Source organism: Balaenoptera ricei, chromosome 13 (genome assembly GCF_028023285.1).
Source record: "Balaenoptera ricei isolate mBalRic1 chromosome 13, mBalRic1.hap2, whole genome shotgun sequence".
NCBI classification, from domain to species: domain Eukaryota; kingdom Metazoa; phylum Chordata; class Mammalia; order Artiodactyla; family Balaenopteridae; genus Balaenoptera; species Balaenoptera ricei.
The window spans coordinates 80672693-80694696 of NC_082651.1; the positions used below are offsets into that span (position 1 = coordinate 80672693).

At 51.0% G+C, this 22004-nt stretch overlaps 1 protein-coding gene across 3 annotated transcripts in view; it reads right to left on the reverse strand.

Annotated features, from left to right (window-relative positions):
- Positions 1-223: 223 nt before the first annotated feature.
- BABAM2 (BRISC and BRCA1 A complex member 2) overlaps positions 224-22004 on the reverse strand; it is a 444468-nt gene continuing 422687 nt past the window's right edge. For all 3 annotated transcript variants that reach the window (XM_059942959.1, XM_059942958.1, XM_059942957.1), the window contains exon 12: positions 224-543. In XM_059942959.1, coding sequence (XP_059798942.1) covers positions 480-543 — 64 coding nt within the window. In that variant the 3' untranslated portion in view covers positions 224-479. The remainder of the gene's footprint in view (positions 544-22004) is intronic.

The following is a 22004-nucleotide window of genomic DNA, read 5'->3' on the forward strand; positions in this document are numbered from 1 at the left end:
TTGGTCAGACTCATTCAGGCAGCACCTTTCCAATGAGGGACTGTCCAAATGGGAAAGGTTGGGTGTGAAACACACACGCAAAAGGCGCTGGCTTCAGGGGGAAAGAAAAAAGCAAATGGGTGTTTTATCTGAAAACTTAAAAGAGGTCTCAGAGACAAAGGCTTTGGAATCAGGGTGTGTGCATTTATGATGTCTTAACGTTCCCTGGAAAAATAACAGCATCCTGATTTGTGACTTTATTTCTTCCAACTAAGAAGTATACTGAAGGAAACAAAGAGGGAGCAACCAGAGGTGAGGGGCTCTGGGACCCAGGTTCCCGCCAGCCAACTCAAGTTTGGGTTCCAGTCGGGGCGCAAAGCTGCTGTGTGAGCGAAATGCTGCCGTGAAGACATTCCAATGGCTTCCAGGAAGCGGCCATATGTGCTGACACGCATGTGGACAGAGCAGTCTGGCTGGCCACCTCTCAAGACTGGTGTTTCCTAGAGCTTTCCATTGGCAAACGCTGCCTCCTGGAACTGAGGGACAAAGGTTTTGAAATAAGCCCTGGTGGGAAAGGGGGAGAAAAAAAATTGTGGTTAGCACAAACATCTTGAAAAAAAAAAAAGTGCAACTCAGAGCTTTCAACCTAACTCGGAACAGTTGTTATTTATTGTTCATGCATCTTGGATTGGATTCCCTTCCCTGCTGATGCAAAGCCCTCTGGATTTTTCCAAGGGAGGTCCATACAGTTCACTACCGTGCTATCTCTCATGGATATTTAAAGGGCCTGTACTCGGACCTTCCTGGCTGCCAATTCCTATTAGACATCAGTACTCGGGTTCCGTCTGCCCTTCCCCAGGTCAAAGCCAAGGGTCCAAGGGTACAAGCCAGAGAGTGATCAAGCCAACCACCCAGTCGTTTTCATGATCTGAAATATCAACAAGGTTGCACTTTTACTCAAGTGGATCTTTGACTTCATATAGACAGAGAGGGTCTAATAAGAGGGATTTCTAAGTGATCCACGGTCTCCATTTGTTGGCAGACATATTTGTAGTTTGATCTACTGGAAAGAAAGCCAGGCTGGGTATCAGGAGAATGTTCCCTGGTCAGTCACAGACTAGTGACAGGGTCTGGGGCAGACCGTTTGGCTTTTCCGGCAACCAGGTTCGAATCTGGAGAAGCAGGCTCTCTGTCCAACAGCAGGAGAGGGGCACGTGCCACGCTGACTGTGCCAGGCACTGCCTGAGGTGCCAAGGGTTGTGAGATGACCCAGATGTGGCACCTGCCATGCAGGTGATCTCAGTTTAGAGAAGGAGCAGACACGTAAGAAATACCAACTGCGGTGGTGAGGGCATTTATGGCAATGCCATGAGGCACCAGCCTTGGGCAACCAGTGAAGGAGGCGGTGAAGTAGCCATTTTACAGGAGTTCGAGGCAAAAGACACAGCAGGAGCAGAGGCCTGGGGGCGTGGGATGGCTGGTCAGGAGCTGGGAACTAAACACTCTTCCGGAAGAGAAAGGGTGAGGTAGAAAGCAGAGGGAGAGGAAGCCGCAGAGGTTGCGGTGGGCACCCCGTGTGTCTCCCAGTCCTCCCTCCCGCACCCCTGATGCCTGTGAGATCAGAGCAGTCACAATGGACTTATCCAGAAGTGGCTCACCTGGACCTGTGACTTGAGCTAGGAAGGGCCACCAAGACACCTGTCACCATCAGTACCACAAAGGCCTCAGTACCGTACCCACGTCTATGTTATTTAGGATATGGTTCTAATAAGCTGGGCACTCCAGGCTCCCAGGAGGTCAGAAGCCCCACATTAGGAGTCGGGGAGCTAACTTAAAGGCAGAGGGCAGACCTGCTGAAGCTGCGAGAGGCAACAAGGTGAAGCCCATCCGTGAGAAGAGAGCAGAGAACTGCTCAGCAGTCATGAAACTCAAACGGGTGGTTCAGTGTCGGCGGTTCAGTGTCAAATGGGTGGCTCAGCGTCCGGCGAAGAGCCCCACACAACTCAGCAGCCCCGGGGTCGCCGCTAAATCGCCGCTAAGAGCAGTCACTGATGACACCTGCCTGATCCCCTCCCCTAATGCCAAGTCACCGGAAACCCTCTTTCAAATTTCCGTGCTTTGCTGAATTTTTTCAGTCCCAGTCTCTGCAGCCTCTCTGCCGCATTCACGCGTGGGCGCCTGTGTCTGGGAGCTCTCTTTCCCTGGGACATTACACGTCTAGACCCCCTCCGTCCCTCCTTCTCTCCCTCCCGCCTTCCCCACTCCCACACGAAATCTCTCCTTGGCCTCTTCCCGTCCTGCTCGCCACTCCCCTCGCTTCCTCTCAGGCTCGAAACACCCTCAGCAGAGAACCTCCCCCGGACCCCGCCACCAACCAATCTGGGTCTCCAGCCCTTATTTCTCTCCCAAACTTCCAGGCCCACATTTCCAACCACCTGCAGGACATTGTGACCTGGACGTCTCTCTATAACTCAAGCCAGTGTGTTCCAAATGCACTTTTTCATCAATATTACGCATTTGAAAGTGCTTCGGCCCCCTGGTACTTCTGTAACAGAACCCTCAGTTTCCACTTCTCCCTAAACCCCTGCGATGAATTCATCCTGAAGTTTCTTCCTCTTCCTCCCCGGTGTCCCAACACCTGGGCTCCCTGTCTTGTTACCTTTCACAAAACTGCTGTTTCTCCCCGAGACAAAAGGCTTACTTCGCTTTTCTGTTGCAACTAAATCAATTCTCTTTGAACGTGGGTCTCTGCCACCACCCCAACCAAGACCCTTCATCTGCCCAAACTCGCAGCCTGGCATGCCATGATTTTTACTATTTGCACTTTTCCTCGGTTACGTTTTTGGGATCGTGCCTCCCCCCACCTCTGAGAAGCTGAGGAAGCTAAGGATCCTCTCCCAGAAAAACTGCAGGTAAGGCTCCTCACTGTGATGTCACGCGCAGTCGGGGGGCGTCGTAAGCCCCCGAAGCCCACGCACCGGCCAGGACGCCAGCCCGCACGCCCGCTCCCTGCTGTCTGGCCACCTGCTCTTCCTCACACGTGCCATTTCCACCTCGGGGCTTTAGTCACGCTCAGGACAAATGCCCTTGCCCCCATCAAGGCTTCCCTGGCCACCAGAAGCTTCTCTCCCTGCTTGCAGACGCTCTCTGTGCTTCTGCTGGGGCACGTGTCACGTGTGCACACGGCTTGCTGGCCGGGCTGCACTGCCAGACCTGGGAAGCAGGGGGCGTGTCCCCTTCTCAGTGACCCCACAGGCTGCCCGTACACAGGGCCCAGTGTGGACTTCACGGCTGTAATTAAGGTAACTACCGATGGCCACCGGGTTTGCAAGAGCAGTTCAAGCACGTCCCTTGCACGCTGTCGAGGAAAGTGAGAGAGAGCAACCCCACAAAGCAGGCAAATGCAACGTTTAGGTTCTGAGGAAGAAAACTATAAAACTGTCGTCCGTTCTCAAACTTCAACCTATGCCGACAGTTAGTGAGAAGGGTAAACACAACTCCACCTGCATCCTGATCCAGCCAAGCCGCCACCTTCTCTGAGGCTTTAGGACCGCAAATCCCTTGCCCACGATCGTCCTTATGGGAAGGGGCACTGTGATGGGGCAGAAGGAGCCCCTGACCGAGGGTGAGGCTGGCCGGGCGAGAGAAGCCCTGAGCCTTGTTTCCCCACAGTGAGGAGGGGCAACAAGCCCACCCTGATGTGACGCTCACACACAAGACGTGTGGGAAGGAACCTTGCCAACTGGCTGCCGCCCCTCGGACGTGAGGGCCGTTCGTTCCTTCCCTGTGCTTCACCTGCTGCTGTCTCCCCAGCGATATCTGTGTTTGCTGGAGGGGAGCCTGGTGGCCCTTCTTCAGAGGGTCAGATATTGACAGGCTGCTGCCCGTCTCCGCTGCATCTGCTTTACTGCCTGACGGACACCGTGGAGTGTGACGTACCCCAGCACCCCTGGGCGGGGTGGCGTCCCTGTCCCAAGTCACAGGGGAGGACATCAGGGGCACAGGCTGTTGGCTCCAAGATAGGTGCCCGATGAGGGAGTGGTGCTGGCTGCTGCTGGAACGGGCCCTGGGCACCGGGGCAGGGGCGTCTCTCCCCCGCTCTCCCTCCTCAGGCCCGGCCTCACACTGGGCAAATCTCATCAGCTCAGTTTTTCCTTGGAAACTTCTGGGGAAGGGGCCACACCAGTGCAAGCTCCTTAGACCGAAAGGTCTTGGCAAGAGGGAGCAAGCTTTAAAGCAAGCTTTTTCCTTCTTCAGAAAGTTCTGAAGTTTCCTGTGGTGTCCTGGGCTTTCCCTGCCAGGGCAAAGGGTGTGACGCCAAGGGGAAGCAGTGCGGAGAAGGGCTATTGAAAGGCATGATGCTGCCAGCTGTTGTCAGTGCGTCCTTCTCAACGCGGGTCCTCACCAAGTCGGCTCAGGGAGGGGAGGAGGAAGGGGAAAATGACAACTGGCTCCCATCCATCGATAGGTTTTCTTTTGAAGTGCTGTTTTCGTTTATTTCAGTTTTTATCAGAGAAAATGGAGAGCTGCCCAGAGTATACTGCTTGCCAATGGCACTAGTTGTCTGTCACCTTTTAAAAAACGCTTTCACCCAAAGACAAAGTGTATGGTAAGCTTTAAAAGTGTAAGCGTGTTACGGGGGGGTGGGGGGAAGGTCTTCTCACGTCCCCCGTAACTGGCCAAAAGGGCCCTCAGGGAGAGAGGCCTTGAGGCAGCCAAGCTCCTCATTCTACTCCCACTGGAAGAGAAATTATTTTTAGACCAAATTAGAGCTAAATATGCCTTCGGACAACATAAGGCTCTGACCCTCTTCACTGATCTCAGTCCCTTTGCCCTGGGTTTTATTTATTTCTTTGGCTGCACTGTGGGGCATGCAGGATCTTAGTTCCCCGACCAGGGACTGAACCTGTGCCCCCTGCTCTGGGAGCACGGAGCCTTAACCACTGGACCGCCAGGGAAGTCCCTTCACTCTGGGTTTTATAAGATCACAACTCCATCCGATCCCAGAGTCTCAGGCTAGCAGGATAAAACTTAAAGCACTGACCCCAGGCTGAGGCCAGGTAGGTTTTTCAATGAATTGGAAGCAGGACTGGCTCCTGGCCTCAGCTCACAGGCACAGCAGGGGCGGAGTAGACAGACCCCTGAGGCCAGGAATCAGGGTGCTGGGCTGCTCAGCAGGTCTACTTTTCCGGGCCCTGGGTCCAGGAGTAAGCCTCTTCCCTTCTCTGGGCACCAGATCCCTCATCTTCAAGGCAGGGAGCTGCGCCTGATGATCTCCAAGGCCCTGCAGGCTGGAGGCTGTGAAGGACAGGCAGTGTGGGCTCAAGGCCTGGCCCTGCTCCTTACTGGCTGTACCACCTGGGCAAGTGACTCACCGGTTTAGCTTTAATTTCTTCAACTCTAAGAGGTGAGCCATGACGCCTACCTTAAAGGATGATCCTCATGAAGATTAAATGAGATGCTCCGTGTAAGCACTTGGCCTGGTACCTGGCAAACCAGTTGATCAATGGGTGTCAACTGTTACCGTGGGGACCCAGCTGGGTCTACGGGGAGAGGCGGACAGCCAGGGCATGTGTGGCTGCAGAACAGAAAACCCCTGTGTGGATGGAGAGGTCCTATGGTCCTTGCTCCCGGCTCATCCTTTCCCCTGGGCCTTCTTGGATCGTTTTTCACGTATCGTATTGAGCTGGCAGCTGGAGGCACAGAGGTGGTCAGTCTCAGCATCGGACACCCAGCCAAAGTGGTTGGGACACCGCGTACCTCTTGAAATGCAGCCCGGAGGTGCTGGAGGCGTGCTCGTGGTACCAGCGGGAGGCGCCTGCGCCCGGCCGGCTTCTGCTTGAGCCGCTGCGTGCGCTCCCGTGTGTGGCTCTGGTCAAAAGCTTGGTTGGGGGGAGGTCGCAGCCGTGGACTAGATGGACGTTTAAGAATCACGTGGCTCTGGCTACCCCAGACGGGGGTATTGAAGTGGGCCCAGTCCTCAAGCAGACCTTTTTCTGTCCAGCAACAAGTATTATAAAGGGGAGGCAGTGGGGCAAGTGAAAAGAGCACTGAGCCATGAGGCAGAAGACACGGGCTCTAGTCCAGGCCCTGGCTCGCCGGGTCATCGGGAGCTGGGCCTCAGTTTCCTCACCTCTAACAGGAAGACAGATACTTGGCAATCTCTAAGCGCCACCCAGTTATGGTTCTGAGACACCCACGTGACCTTGAGCAAGCCACTTAACCTCTTTGTGTCCTGCCTCTTCACCTGTTCAATGAAGGCACCAGCCAAGCCCAGGCCCCGACGCACCGTAGGTGATGGTGGTGAGGGGAGATGGTGGTCGCCTTATCTGGGATGCTTTTTCACAAACATGGCAGAGCTCTGATCAGATGTTCAGGGAACTACAGGCAGTTGGTGAGAGGGAAGGAAGGCCTGTTCCTCTCGGCCATGTCTGCCCTCCAACTGAGAGGAGGTCCAGAGTCAGGGAGCTCAGACTAAGTTGTCGGGGGAAACAATGCCTGGGAAATCCAATCATCTATGTGTTCTGGGGAAGGGGCTCTGGCGGCACTAAAGAGAGTGGTGGCAGGGAGCTGTCAGGAAGATCCTCAGAGGCCTTGAGATGAAGGCAGTTAGGAAACTTTCTTCAACAAGGCTCATCAAAAGGGATTTTCCCTGCTGGAATTATAGGTCTTGATTTATTCAATGGACCTTTTCAAAAGAACAAGAATCCATGCGATCAACATCTGAACAATTGAATCAGTACGGCTTTAAGAAAATGAAAACAAAAACAGAGAATAAAAAGCCCTAAGAGGTTGGAGACTCCGGAGAAAGAGGAAGGAAGCCCATAAAGCAGATTAAACATCGCATAGGTGGCACTCACAACACTGTCCCGTGGGGCAGGAGTCAAGGTCCCACTTTGCAGGTGAGAAAACAGACGCTGAGCGAGTTTAGTTAAGATACACCCTGACCCCAGTGCCACCGGAGCTCGTCTTGCTGCGGGAGCGCGACTTCAAGGAGGAGACCTTGTGATCTTGCCGCCTTTAGCCTCATATACTTGGGGCCTTTTATTTGGCAGGAGCCTAAACAATTGCTCTTTTCCCAAACTGGACTCAGTAGTCTCTTTCTGGAATTCCCACATGCTTTTCTCTGGGCAATCGTAAGAGGAGCCCTACGACGCTTGCTGAGCCAGGCCAGGGCGGCGGTGGACCGGGCAGGGTGGGAGGAGAGGTTCGGGGACACGGAGCTCCTCGTCAGGAAACCAAGGACACACAAATCAAGTCAGAATTCATTTTTGCAAATAGAGGCAAGTTCCCAAACATCTAAGGCTCCTTTCTTTTTCCAGTTTTCTTCTGCAGCTGTGACTTCAACTGGCACATGTTTTTAATCAGTCATACGCAAGCCGACTGCGGTCTGAAAATCAAAGCAGTCCTGTAAATAGTGTAAGACAAGTCCCGCTAATCATCCTTGTGGTCTTGCCTTGTCCTCATTGTCCCGAACGGCCACTGTAAATACTGACTCATTTGGGGTTGCTGTCCCCGTGGCAAAGGGGTCATCCTTATAACAGAATCTCTATAGAGAGACCCAGTTCTGCCTCAATGCCTGTCACCCCAAACCCTCCAAAGGCCACTGTGAAGACGGCCCATCCAACTCTGGGCGCCTTGGTAAGCAAGTGCCCGGCACGATGGGAGCTTATTTTGTAGCTGTGCCCTGAGCGATGTCAGCCTGGCTGCTGGTATGGGCTTTAGGAACAAACAAGTGGTTGTAACTGGTTCATGTATACAGTCTCCCTAAATGTGCCAACCCTTGAGCAGGCCTGGTTCATTTTTAGGGGGTCCAAGATCGCAAAACAAGGAAACTAACACGCTTGAGGTGCAAAGCCTTGATATCATACCGAGAACACAGAATCACACGCTCGCAGCTTCGGGCAGAGGTCCTCGCCCTCGGCTGGAATCAATCTCCCCTCTGCTGGGTTCCATGGCACAGTGGCCTCCAACCTCAGGCCCAGCCATGGTCAGCCTTGAGTTTGAGATGTTTAGACTGGTGTCTAGGCTCTGTCTTATACAGCTCGGGCTCCTCGCCCGTGAGAAGGCCGAGACCGTAGTCTCAGCATGTGTTAAATTAAATAAAATGCTGTTTTAGGAGGACTTCAACAAACAATCAACTGGGATCCATTTCTAGACATCAAAGTATTGGGATGAAATCTGGCTCCTTCTAAATCATAGGGTATTTGTCAATGCGTACTGAAACGATCACAATTACCTCGTGGTTCCTTCTCCTTCTGAGACTCTCCGAGGAGGCCTCCTGGAGCCGGGCCAGTTCCTCTGGGGCTTGAGCAGCGTGCAGCCAGCTTCTGCAACTGCAGGGCCAGGCCCTGCTCAGGAGTCGGGGTCGGGGGCTGTAGTCGCCTCTGCTCCCCGGGCGCCCCCTGCTGCAGTGTCTGAGGGGAGGAGGCCACGTGGGCCAACTGGCCAGAGAGGGAGGGGCAGGGTAGTCCTCGTGGGCTCCCCCAGCCGCAGGGCTGCCTTCCTGCCCTGGGCCCCCAGCTCTGTCTGCAAGCGTCCGTCACAGCCCAGCCACCCCCCCACGTCCCACTAGAAGCTCCTTCACGGCAAGCCCCGCTGCTCATATTCAGACATCTCTGCAGCCCAGCTTCAAGTCTAGAGCCCGACGCACAGCAATTCAACAAACATTTCTCAAACGACTGTGGAAGCTTGGCTTATTTAAAGAGGTACTTTAGAATTATAAAATTTTGTAACAGAAAGAAACCTTAGCGGACATATAGTCCAATCATTACAGGGAAGGGAAAACTAAGGGCTGGAGAAGTTGATGGTCCCTCTCATATGGCCTAGCTCTTGTCTGGAAGCCCCTTGAGGGCAGAATCTGGTGGTGGTTCACCCTTAGTGCCCCATGGTGCTCACCTTCCTTAGGGCCTGACAGCAGGAATGAATGAATGCATGCATGGCTGTCCCAGGGGGCTGCCCTAAGGCCCCAGAGCTAGTAGGCAGAACCTGAGCCCATCCTCCCTATCTCCTTACTCTCAGGCTGATGCTCTTTCCGTCGTGAACCTGCTTGATGAGAAGCTGGGAGGAGGGGGCAGCAGCGTGGCCACTGAGAAAGGCCGGCCCCCCTCTCCCCCGGGGTGGGGTGTGTCAGCTGAGATGACGCAGTGCACCTGCCTGGGCTAAGGCTAGGGCAGAGAGTGGGTAGGTGGGGCTAAGGAATATGGTGCTGCCTGAGGCCTGGGACCCCAGAGCAGAGCCACCACCCTTTGTCCACCTTGTCTCACCATCTGCGCCTGCCTGGTGTGCCTCGGATGGCAGGTGCCTTGGCAACGGGCATCTCATGTTCTCTGCTGGCTCTGCCCAGGGCCGCACGGGCGGGAGCTCGGCCCTGGCTCTGCTGGTGGCCATGCAGATGCCCGTGGAGGGCGCTGGGCTCTCCTACTCACACAACTCACCTGCGCTGGACTGCTGGGGAGAAGCCGCTGTCTGTCTGATGGCGGTGAGTCACCGGCAAAATCACAGATTACCCTCCCCCCATTAGTCAGCAACAGGGGAAAAACCAAAGGATGGCCTTCAAAGGGGAAGTGCTCGGGGTCCCAGGCGAGCTGACCGTGAGGAGTGCGGGGCCTGGTCTCGCCCCAGCGGGGACGGTGCCTCCAGGCTTCCGCTCAGCACCGCCAGGCATCGGCCCGCACAGGACGGTGCCGGACCCCCAAAGGGCTTACAGAACGCTTAGGAGATCAACTCTTTGGAGCACGAAACAATCTTCTTCCCCGCAGAGAGTCTCTCTGGGGCTTTTAAGTATTGCTTGCCTGGTTGTAAACTGGGTTTCTCCCAACAGACTCTCAGCATCTAGAGGCCGAAGCTCTGTCTCCCAGCGCGGCTTGGGCCCCTGCCTGCTGCCTTCTGAGTGCACCCCCTGGTCACACCCACACTCTGGGTGTTCGCCCTCCTAGCTGGGTGCTCACAGATACCCCTTGAAGATCTGGGGGAGGGGCAGCAAGGACGGCCATGGTCCCTCTTCAGTCTAATCCCCCTGCCCAGCAGCTGAAATGATATTCCCAGACGCCTGGCTCTCTGGGCTTACAGATGGAAAAGCAGCAATTCCAAAAGAAGAAACTACTGGATGGGAGAGGACATCCGAGGCCTACCCTCCCTGCTGGGGTGCAATGGCCTTAATGGGAACTTCAGGTGGGCTCCTGGGCTGGGAGTGTGGGCAAGTTCCACAGCAGGCTGGCAGGAGGCAGAACTTCTGCAGGTGGAGGGCCCTACGGGTCCTCTCAACCATGCTGAGGTTCATGGCAAAGATGGGGAGGGGTGCAGAAGCAGAGCTCACTTGCCCTGCAGGCCCGCAGGGCTCATTCCACCCTGCACGAGCACAGGGCCCGGCACGTGCTGGCGACAGCTAGCTGTGTGGCCGTGTGCCAGTTACAGAGAGGGAGGGAGGGGGGAAAGGCCTGGAACGAAAGGAAGGACACACATACAATGTGGATAAATGATATCCACACATGGTATGAAACAGGCTTGTTCAAACGATAGGTGTAATCCATTAGTGGGTTGTGAAATCAACCTAGTGGGTCCTGACCAGCATTAAAATAAAATGAAATCAAAATCAGAGTACATCACATGTGGCAAGTAGAATTTTCTTTGTGTGAAACTTTTGTGGATGTAAAATAAATGTCTTCCTGTGGATTGTGGTTAAAAAAAAGTCTGGAAGCCAGGAGTATAAAGGAAGGGAGGTGCCTACTACATGCTAGACTTCACGCTATTTGTTTTCATCTATACTATTTTACGTTTACTCCTCCTAATGGGCCTACTACCACGCAGGTATTAGTACAGGTTCCCCCCACCATCTGAAAGTAGAGCATTCCTATGAAACCTTTCGAAATGGCATAAAGCGAAGAAGCAATAACCTTAGGACACATCTTGCTAACGGATGCAAAAATAAAATGAGACAAAGCAAGATGCTCACAGACACAGTTCAAAGCTCTGGTGGCCTGATGCTGAGATGCCGAGTGTTGTTCCTGGGGAAGGAGCTTGGCGGCGCCACTCTGGCTGCTCGGGGCGCACGCTGCCTCTACAAGGGCTCGCCACAAAACACAGGCTGAATGCTATTTTTGCTTTTTGCCTTTTTTGATAAAAGTGAAAATCCTCTTTGGATGTCTTTTAGTTACTGAAAACAGGTACTAATGTAGGTCTTTTGTAAAAGCAAAGTGGCATAAAGCGAACTTTCAAAAAGTGGGGGACACCTATATCTTTATTTTTGCCAATGAGAAATCTACAATTCGGAGATGCAAAGTAACTTTCCTAAGATCACACAGCTAATAGGTGGCAATGCTATTTATGATTCCAGAGCTGCTGGACTCCAAAGAGCACATTCTTTCCACAACGCCATGATTTCCAGCGGAAAAGGCGCTGGCAGCTGAGTGCAGAGACTAGGCCTCCCCCTCGAGATCTGCTGTGTGACACTGAATCACTCCTCTGTTTCCTCATCCACACAACGAAGGCATGGGAGAGGTGATTTCTAAATTTCTTTGATTTGGTGATCCTCCCCCTCCCAAACATCATTTTAGGTATATCTCATTCTGCTTCATTAAAACTCCATAAAATTGGACTTCCCTGGTGGTGCAGTGGTTAAGAATCCACCTGCCAATGCAGGAGACATGGGTTCGAGCCCTGGTCCTGGAAGATCCCACATGCCACAGAGCAGCTAAGCCCGTGTGCCATAACTACGGAGCTTGCGCTCTAGAGCCTATGAACCACAACTACGGAAGCCCGCTCGCCTAGAGCCCATGCTCTGCAACAAGAGAAGCCACCGCAATGAGAAGCCTGTGCACCACAAAGAAGAGTAGCCCCTGCTCGCCACAGCTAGAGAAAGCCAGTGCACAGCAACGAAGACCCAACGCAGCCAAAAATAAAAATAAATTAATTAATTTAAAAAAGGTGCTTATGTTTTTAAGAAACAAAAACAAAAACAAAAAAACTCCATAAAACTGGAATTGCCAATGGCCCAGTAATGAATGTTGAGGGCTCCTTACTGCCAACTCCCATTATACCTACGTTTGTTCTTACAAACCCCCCTAAATGGCCCTCCCTCTTGTAGGTTTGTGTGTTCAGAGGTGGTGACTGGTATCTTTAGCTCTCATTTAGGGACCTGCATTGGGTGACTTTTCAGTAGAATTATGACTGTGATAACAAGGGATGAAAGGGATGAACTTGACCTCCCTCTCACTTGTCCACCTGGTTCCTGGAAGTATTAATGCACCCTACAGAAGAACAAGGTCTAGTCTGAATGTCTGGGAGAAGGAAAAGAAGGGCACGTGCAATTCACACAAGTGCACATGGGAGGCACCATAAATGTTCTCTAAATAATGAGCCCCAGAAGAGCAAAGGGTACCCGGAAGGTTCCTTTAACAGTAAAGTCATCTGTCATCTTAAAACTCGCCAGGGTTGTTGAGAAGTACCATGTCTGTAAAGTACTATAAAATGGGAGGTATTATTACCCTGACATAATCAAGCTTGAGTTGTGATCCTGGCTCTGCTTCTCACTTGCTATGTGACCTTGGATGAGCCACTTCACCTCTCTGTACCCCAAATGCCTCATCTATAAAGTGAGGGGATGGCTTCTGAGCTTACTTCCAGGTCTAACATACAGTCATCCCCTGGTATTCACAGGAGACTGGTTCCAGGAAGGACCCTCGCGGATACCAAAATTCAAGGATGCTCAAGTCCCTTATATAAAATGGCATAGTAGGGCTTCCCTGGTGGCGCAGTGGCTAAGAATCCGCCTGCCAATGCAGGGGACACGGGTTCGAGCCCTGGTCCAGGAAGATCCCACATGCCGCGGGGCAACTAAGCCTGTGCTGAACCTGCGCTCTAGAGCCTGCGAGCCACAACTACTGAGCCTGCGCTCTATAGCCGCAAGCCACAACTACTGAGCCCACGTGCCACAACTACTGAAGCCCGTGCGCCTAGAGCCCGTGCTCCACAACAAAGAGAAGCCACTGCAATGAGAAGCCCCATGCACCACAACGAAGAGTAGCCCCCTCTCGCCGCAACTAGAGAAAGCCCGTGCATGGCAACGAAGACACAATGCAGCCAAAAATAAATAAATAAATTCATATTAAAAAGAAATGGCATAGTAGTTGGCCCTCCATATCTTTGGATTCTGCAGCCTTGGATTCAACCAACTCTGGTTTTTGATCCTCCGTTGGTTGAATCCACGGATATGGAACATGCAGATACGGAGATCCGACTGTACTTGCATATGACCTATGCACATCTCCCGTATACTTTAAATCATCTCTAGATTACTTAAATACCTAATACAGTGTAAATACTATGTAAATAGTTGTAAATACAATGTAAATGCTCCATACATAGCTGCTGTGTTTGGCAAATTCAAACTTTGCTTTTTGGAACATTTTGGAATTTTTTTTTTTGAATATATATTTTTTTCTTTGAATATTTTTAAAATATTTTCTGGATGTGGAACTCACGAGACATGGAGAGCCGACTGTACCATTATCCATTATTAATATTATTGCTTTGGGATCAATTTAACCACTTTAGCCAGAGACAGTTTCTTTAGTGGAAGCAGTAATTTAATAAATGACCTCTCCCTGTGCTTTGCTAAAGGGGTTCCCTCCTTAATAAGTACCATCAAAGGCATGGCAAGAGGTTTCTATCTCCCTTTTGTCTCCGGATCTGACTTAGGACCCCAAGAATGGAGGCCAGCATCCATCCTTCAGACCAGCAGACAACCAGACATTCACTCATTCATGCTGAGCTCCTGAGCTAGACAAGGGCTGGTTTCTGCAGGGGGCAAGGGATGAATCTGAGTAAGGCCTGGCCCTCAGGGGACACACAGGCCCTGGACTCCCAGACAGACTGCTGCCTGCTCACTCTGGGTGGGAGTTGGATGGCTTCACTTCACAGTCGGGGGCCAAGCCCTCCTCCGCCAGCTCCTTCTTCCTGCTATTGCTCTGGAACAACCAGAACAAACTTTCTGCCTGGAGTTGGCTTTCGTTTCTGCTCAGAGCTCTGCCAGGCCATTATCCAGCAGGCCAGACGTCTAGCACTTTTAATGACAATAATAATAATTTGCATTTATACAAGGTCTTTCATTGGGGAATCTTAGAGTGTTTTACAAACAATAATTAATTCTCCTTGGCAATTCTGGGAGCCAGCTATGTAGGAGTCCCTTTGCTTTGCAGGTAAAGGGTACTTTCCTGAACCATGCAACATTTTGGGGGCCTCCCTATCTACCCAAAACCTACTCACACTCAAGGCCTGGCATAAGCCTCAGGCCCTCCGCAGAGCCTGCAGCACCTGTAAGAGTTACAATGTTTTTCCTTCTCCTGAACTGGAATTTGTCCCCTGGGAACCCCTACCCATGGGGCCTCCTTTTGCCTTCTGGAACAAAACAATCCTACCTAAACTGCCTGGGGTTGCTGGTTGGTGTCCCTTGTATACACGTTGTCTACCTCTGTGGTCACCCTTGGGCGGAGCTTTGTGGCTGTCTCGCCGAGGTTCAGTGAGGCCTTGTGAACTGAATGGTGGGAGCAGCTGAGGCCTCCACCGTGTGCTCTGAGCTCCAGGGCCAGGCTGACTTCCTGGGCAGGAGTTCCCCAGGTGTTACTGGCTCTGGAGCCATGGGTCTGCCCATCTTTAAATGCAGCTCTTTAGATGTTTCCTCCTCTGTGTAGACACGGGAGGCTTCCTGCGCTCATTTCTGGGGGCTGCACCTCAGTGACCCAGAAATACCCTAAATTTCTGTTGAGTGGCTGAATGACAATGAATGAAGATCCTTCTTTCCTAAATCGATCATCTTAAGTCTAGGCAATAACTGTCAATTGTTTAAGGACTGGTTTTTGGAGACCAAGCCAGACAACAACCTCTTTAGTTCTTCTTTTTTCTTAAAAAAAATTTTTTTTATCCTTTATCAGAATAAATACTTGGTGCTACACTTGAGAAAAGGACTCATTGACTGCTGAGCTGGAAACCCACACAAGGACAGGAGCTCCATGCCCCTCCTCCTCTCCCAGGGGTTAGAGACAAGGGAGGACTCAGCACTGGGGGGCAGGGGGGCGGGGGCGGAGGGGCGAATAGAATCCTTTGCTAAGTTGATTTCAAAAAGCTAGACCTTCTGGGGAAACCAACAACTCCCTTGAGTGACTTCTGGGTCCTTGCTGGTAGCTTTATGCTTGAAAAGACACCCACCCTCCCTCGGCCAAGAGTACATTGTTTGGGTGAGATCTTTCTCACAGTGGCTTGCCATGGAAGGAATTCTGAGCATGCATCGGAGGCCGTTGTTCTCCTAAAACCTGCGCCCTTGTGAACATGAGGTTTGGCTTGTGGTGATAGAGCCTCATTTTGCTCTGATTTCACATGGTTCCCACTTACCAGCCTAGAATCAGGGGTGATCATCTCTGGCTTGGATTTGGCCTGGCTTATTGACCTGGGGGAGGCTTGGGAGGAGAAAAGTGGGCTAGAGAGGAAATCTGCTAGTGTCATTCTGTGGCAAGGGAACATCTGGAATCAGAGGGAACTGAACTCAAACATGGGTCTGTCAGTTGGTGGCTGTGTGTCTCGGGGAAGTCACACTTAACCCTCCCCGAGTCTCCACGTATTTCTCTCTGATGGGCCCAAAGGACCCATGCGGTGGTTGTCAGGCAACAGCGCCAGGCACACGGTAGGAACTCAAACCAGAGCAGCTTCCTTTCCTCCCACCCTCCCCTCCCATCGCCTAGCTGAGGAACTCCTGTTTCACTTTAATTTAACACACATTTATAGAATAGGTCCTGTTTACAGGAGGGCCTGGAGTACCGGGGACACTGCCTGAAAGTACCTGCACCTAGTAGGCATTTAATAGTTGTTGGATAAGTAAATGAACTAACTTGATCCTTGGTATTTTACAGTTTATAATATGCTTTTAAAAATAACCTCATTTTGAAAAGGGAACCCTCCTGCACTGTTGGTGGGAATGTAAATTGATACAGCCACTATGGAGAACAGTCTGGAGGTTCCTTAAAAAACTAAAAATAGAACTACCATACAACCCAGCAATCCCACTACTGGGCATATACCCTGAGAAAACCATAATTCAAAAAGACACATGCACCCCAATGTTCATTGCAGCTCTATTTACAATAGCCAGGACATGGAAGCAACCTAAGTGTCCATCCACAGATGAATGGATAAAGAAGATGTGGCACATATATACAATGGAATATTACTCAGCCATAAAAAGAAACAAAATTGAGTTATTTGTACTGAGGTGGATGGACCTAGAGTCTGTCATACAGAGTGAAGTAAGTCAGAAAGAGAAAAACAAATACCATATGCTAACACATATATATGGAATCTAAAAAAAAAAAAAAAGGTTCTGAAGAACCTAGGGGCAGGACAGGAATAAAGACACAGACGTAGAGAATGGACTTGAGGACACGGGGAGGGGGAAGGGTAACCTGGGACGAAATGAGAGAGTAGCATGGACATATATACACTGCCAAATGTAAAACAGGTAGTTAGTGGGAAGCAGCCGCATAGCACAGGGAGATGAACTCGGTGCTTTGTGACCACCTAGAGGGGTGGGATAGGGAGGATGGAAGGGAGACGCAAGTGGGAGGAGATATGGGGATATATGTATACGTATAGCTGATTCACTTTGTTATAAAGCAGAAACACACCATTGTAAAGCAATTATACGCCAATAAAGATGTTAAAAAAAAACACAACTTCATTTTAATGCAAGCAACAGTCATGTGTGAAATAGATAGCATTACTCTACTTCCACTGTACACATGAAGAAACAGGCTTGGAGAGAGTAGGTAACCTACCCAAGGTCAGGTGCGTGGTAAAGGCAGAGTGGGGCTCAGATATGAGCCAGTGCCCTGCGACAGCACACTGCCAGCCCCGGAGGGCCTTCTGTGGCCACAGGCTTGGAGCAGGAAAGGCATGGCTCTGGTGCACCCACATTCCACTAGAAGGGCCCTCTGAGCGCTGCTCCCCACCCCATATCTGGCCATAACCTCTGCAGCTAAAGGTGTGGGGCATCATCATGCGTCTGGTGACTTGGAACAGTAAAATTTTTAAATTGGGAACATTTGCTAACTGGGAGATTTCTTTCTCTTAGGCCCTGGGGCTCTGGTCCGAAACTAGCGGACAGGGCTATTCCCCAATGTCCACTTCACGGGCTCCCACCACCCTTCCCTATGGGGTGCAGCCACACTGACGCCCACACTCCACCCACTCTCCTCCCGATCGCATCTTTCTAGGGCACAGAGAGAAGTGCTCTCGTCCACACGACTCTAACTGCTCCTTAGCACAGCGCTCTGCACGGTTAAGGGGCTCAGAACAGTGACAAACTACATTCCTTCTTATTCCCAGGAGCCTTGTAAGATCCAAGAAAGGGAACAGGAAGTAGATACTGAATCCTCGGCTACTCCGGGCTCCCAGCCTCTTTTTCTTCCCAATCCTCTGGCCTCTGAACTGCTGGGAACCGCTGATAGATGCAGAATGAAAAGGGTAGGTTAGGAATCTTTCAAAATTTGCCCACATGGCCGGCCGGCCCCAGTACAATTTCCAATGTGAGCTGAGAGGTGGAAACCAGATCTGACCACAAAGCTGTCTCACCCACGGAGAGTTCATAACAGCCTTCTCAAAACCATGCCGACAACACACCCTGCAGAGGAGGGTGTCCTGGCAGAATGTCGTCACCGCGCACACTGGGCGACGCATAACCCAGCGCCTGGGGAGTGAGGTCAGTCCCCACCGTTGTGAGCTCGTCTGTTCTGGCCCTCTTAGCACATTTCTTTGTGCTGCTAGCATATTACCTCTGAGATCTAACTCTGTGGAAAATTATGTGCATTCCTTAAGCGGAGCCAGTTTTAGGTCAGAAGTTGGCAAAGAAGAGCCAGGACGTGGGCTCTCCAAAATAAGCACCTCAACGAGATCAGGGCCCTTGGTGCAGCTGGGGGAGGACCACGTCTTTGTGCTCCCAGCCCCGGGGCTCTGAGCCACCCTGCACTGTGGCACTGCTGAGGGGACGGGTATTACTGGGCGTGCGGGGGACCAGCCCAGGCTGCTGTGGTCTCAAAAACCAAGGCCAAGCAGAGTTAACCTGTTGTTGGTCAGCAAGGCCCTGTGAGAGGAGCCCCCCCCAGACTTCCAAGATGCCAGGTGGCAGGAGTGGCTGCTCCACTGGGGAGGGCAGCATCTGCTCTGCACCAAGGAGTCTGGCCAAACGAGCAAGTGGGGGCTGAAATCCAGTCCCTGCCCACTTACTCAGCTGTGTGCTCGCCCAGGGCTAGATGCCTAGAGAAAGGGGGAGGTTTTTCTTACCCAAAGCTATTAACCAAGTCTGCACCAACCCAAAGGGGCACCTTTTTCTAGTCTGCACAAAAGTTCTTTATAGGCCAGGGAGGCCTTGACCGGGGGACCATGCAGTTCTGTGCTTTGGATCCCCTATTATGCCCTGGGAACGTGGGTATGGGATGCATGCCACTGGGATGCAAATTTTATGTTAGAATCTTGTTTGGACTGGCACCAGGGGAAGAAGATTAAAAAGATTAGTTCTTCCCTAGTCTCTGCATTTTTCAAGGCTTCTTCCTGTTTTTCTCACCATGGCCACCAACCTACCTTGCCACTTTGAGCTATCCTGCCCCATCTCACTGCTCAGACTCAGAGACGGGCAAACACAAACAGCGGGTGGGGTGGGTCCAGGCAGCCACACAGGTTCTCAAGGCAGCATTTGGCTCCCTTTCCTACCATAGTTATCAAGCAGATGAATCAGTGTTCTCCTCCACGTGGGCACAGACGGGTGGCCCACCTTGAACCATGCCACTGAATTCAGTCAGACTTATACAGCTGGGGTGTCTTTTTACCAAAATTGGTGGACCCCACGGACGCCAGAGCCCTCAGACCAATAAACGAATACAGACATACAGCAAAATAAACTATAAAAACACAGCAGAATAAGCCCCCTCCCTGTGTAGACTTCAGCAACCTCAAGGCGTGCTTTGCATTGTAACTACTGCAGGGAAGAGAGAGGCCCCCTTCTAGTCAGCCCCTCATTAGGTGCTTCAGGAGCTTGTGCTGTAAAAGAACTGCACGAGTTCAAAAGTCATAGAAAGTTGGATTTGAAAACCCTAAAGGTCATCTAATCCAGGGATCGGCAATGTTTTCCTGTAAAGGGCCAGACAGCAAGTATTTTCAGCTTTGCAGGCCATATACCCTGTCTCTGCAATTCAGCTCTGCCCTTGGAGTGATAGCAGGCATGTGCGATATGTAAATGAATGGGTGGGGCTGTGTTCCAATAAAACTTTATTTATAAAAACAAGCAGCTAGCTAAGCTTGCCCTGGGGCTATTGTTTGTCAATTCTTTACCTGTCCAACCCCTCTATTTGCAGAAAAGAAGTGAAGTGGCTCCTTCCCAGTCACAGGACCCACCTGAGACCATCTAAGACCAAGACCCCAGGGAGGAACAGAGATGCTGCTGCAGGCCTCAGAGCCACCAGTGCGGAAGGCCAAAGTAGCCACTGGGATAACTGGAGATTTTGACTCACACATTCAACTTCTCCAGAGAGGACCAAACTACAAGTGGAAAATCACAGGTTGAACTCTAATGGGACTGGGAAAGACAACCCACATATAGAGCTCGGCTTGCAGAGATGTAACCATCGGTTATATCCTCATAAGTATATGTTGCTAATGTTCATTCATCAGTTAAACTCAGGCACTGTCTTAAAATGTCTCTGGTGAAGGGCTGGAAAAAACGGGAAACAAGGGCCTGGCAAGCCACTGGCACTTGCCTGTGAACAATATGAGAAGAAAACAGCAACTTCATTTTTTCCAGTCAGCAGCTAGTCAAACATCAAACAGTACAGAAATAGTCAGAAAGGACAGACCCTCTCGTCCAGAGCCGAGAACAGGTTGTTTCGGCTGTCAAGCATTTTCAAAACAAGTTTTCTTGGTCTCATGACAGCCTGTGGCAAGAACAAGCAAATAAAAAAGAGAGGAAGACCCCCTGATGGCCGCTCCGGGCTTCCACGTGGGCCGGCTCTGCCCACCCGGCCAGGTTTGCTTTCCGAATGTGCATATAAAGCTGGTCTTAGGGCTAATGCCACCTCGCCGGTGACACCACTGAGTAAAGGGCTCCTCTAAGAACTCTCTGGTATCCAGATTAATCACTCTAATCTGAGGGGAACAGGTCAAAGGCACTTAAACCCAAGGGTGCTATACTGCCCCAACTTACACCCTGCTTTGTTTTAATTTTCACCTCCTGTTACGTGGAGGTGAAATTACTCCTCTGAAAGTGAGGTTAAAAGCCCTCTACTTTGAGATGGATTTTTCCATCTCAACCGCGGAACACTTGGTCAGGGTGGGGCAAAGGGATCAGCAAGGAGGCACTGCTGGGGAGGAGGGCTAAGATCAAGCTGGTCTAGAAAGTGCCATGAACTCCGCACCAGTAGTGATTTTGCTCTTAGGGGCGGCAAGCATGAAGCTGAGAGTGGCAGCACTGAAGGACATGCAGCCGAGTGGAGATCTGGAGATGACAGTTGTCAAGTAGTCCCGAGAAAATGTTCACAAGTCAACCAAACAAGTGTATTGGGAATTCTCAGACGCCCTGAATTATTACAGAAGAACTCAAGGTAGTAGACCCAGGCTGAAGTTCAGACTCAAATTCTGGATAGCTGTGTGACCTTGGGCAAAGCACTTCCCTTCTCTGGGTCTTCTTTGTTTCACTTGCATAGTGAGGCAGCTGGACTGTCCTCCCAGCTCCAGTACTGCGGTCCCCAGACTCCCCAGAGCAGGGAGCATGTGGTCAGTTACCATCATGCCTGCTCTGGCCGCCTCAAGTCACTCACGCCACAGGGACAGCTAAAGTCGCCACTTTTAGCAATGTTCCTGGAAGAAGCTCCGTGAAAGAGGGCTTGCACTTATTCCGTGAGACAAGTTATCAGACCACAAAGGCTGTCTTCATTCTGCCAATTGTCTGTGAGAATGTTCTGAAGAAAGAAGGCTGGGGAGATGTGAAGGCTGGTACAAGACATCCTGCCCCACTTGACCTCTGCTCCCGCCCCAAACACACACAGTGGGACCCATCAGCATTTACTGTCTCTACCCAGGAAGTGATTTAAAGGCACTGCCAAAGTCTGCAGAGCAGAGCCTTTATTACCTGAGGGACAAGACTAGAGGACGGGTGGGTCCCCCTCTCCAGGAAGGCGGACAGATTGTTCTGACTGATTCCTGAGCTGTCCCTCCACAAAGGATGCCCATATCAATTTAAATTTCAAATAAACTTCAAATAACATTTCGGTATAAGTATGTCCTAAATTTTGCATGGGATATACTTATACTAAAATTATTTGTTGTTTATATGCAATTCAAATTTAACAGGGCAACTTGTATTTTTAATTGCTAAAACTGGAAACCCTAACTCTGGAGAATAAAGAGTGGGTCTCTTGGGCATTGAGGTGGCAAAGAAAAGGTGAAAGGGCCCAAGACAGGCATTCCTTTATAGTGGTGCACAAGTGTGACCACAGGTCTCAGTTTTTACTGCCTTCCTTAATATTTCCAAGGCAAGAAGGCTCTATTATGCTTTATATATCTATGCCAAGGCAGGTCACTGTATCAATATGTAATCTGCTAATTTAAGAAAAACCTTATTGCCTACAGAAAAGAAGATCAAGTGTCTTAGCACAGCAGTTAATAACAAGTTACCATTAATTGAACACCAACAATACCCCAGACATTTTACCATCATTTTCCCACTTAACATTCACAGTCCACTGTGAGAGAGGACTGTTATCCTCATGGACAGATGAGAAGAGCAACATCCACAGAGGTAACAAAATACTGCCAGAAAGTGGTAGAACCAGGATTTGAATTCTGGCTGGTCTGATCCCAGAGCATCATTCCTTCTACCGTGCAGAACTCTGTTACCTGCCTCTTTTCTTTCCTTCTCTCCTGCCTCATCTACTGCTGCCCTCTTCAAAGGAGACTGGCCTACCTGGAACCCCATGCTTCCCGGCCTCTGA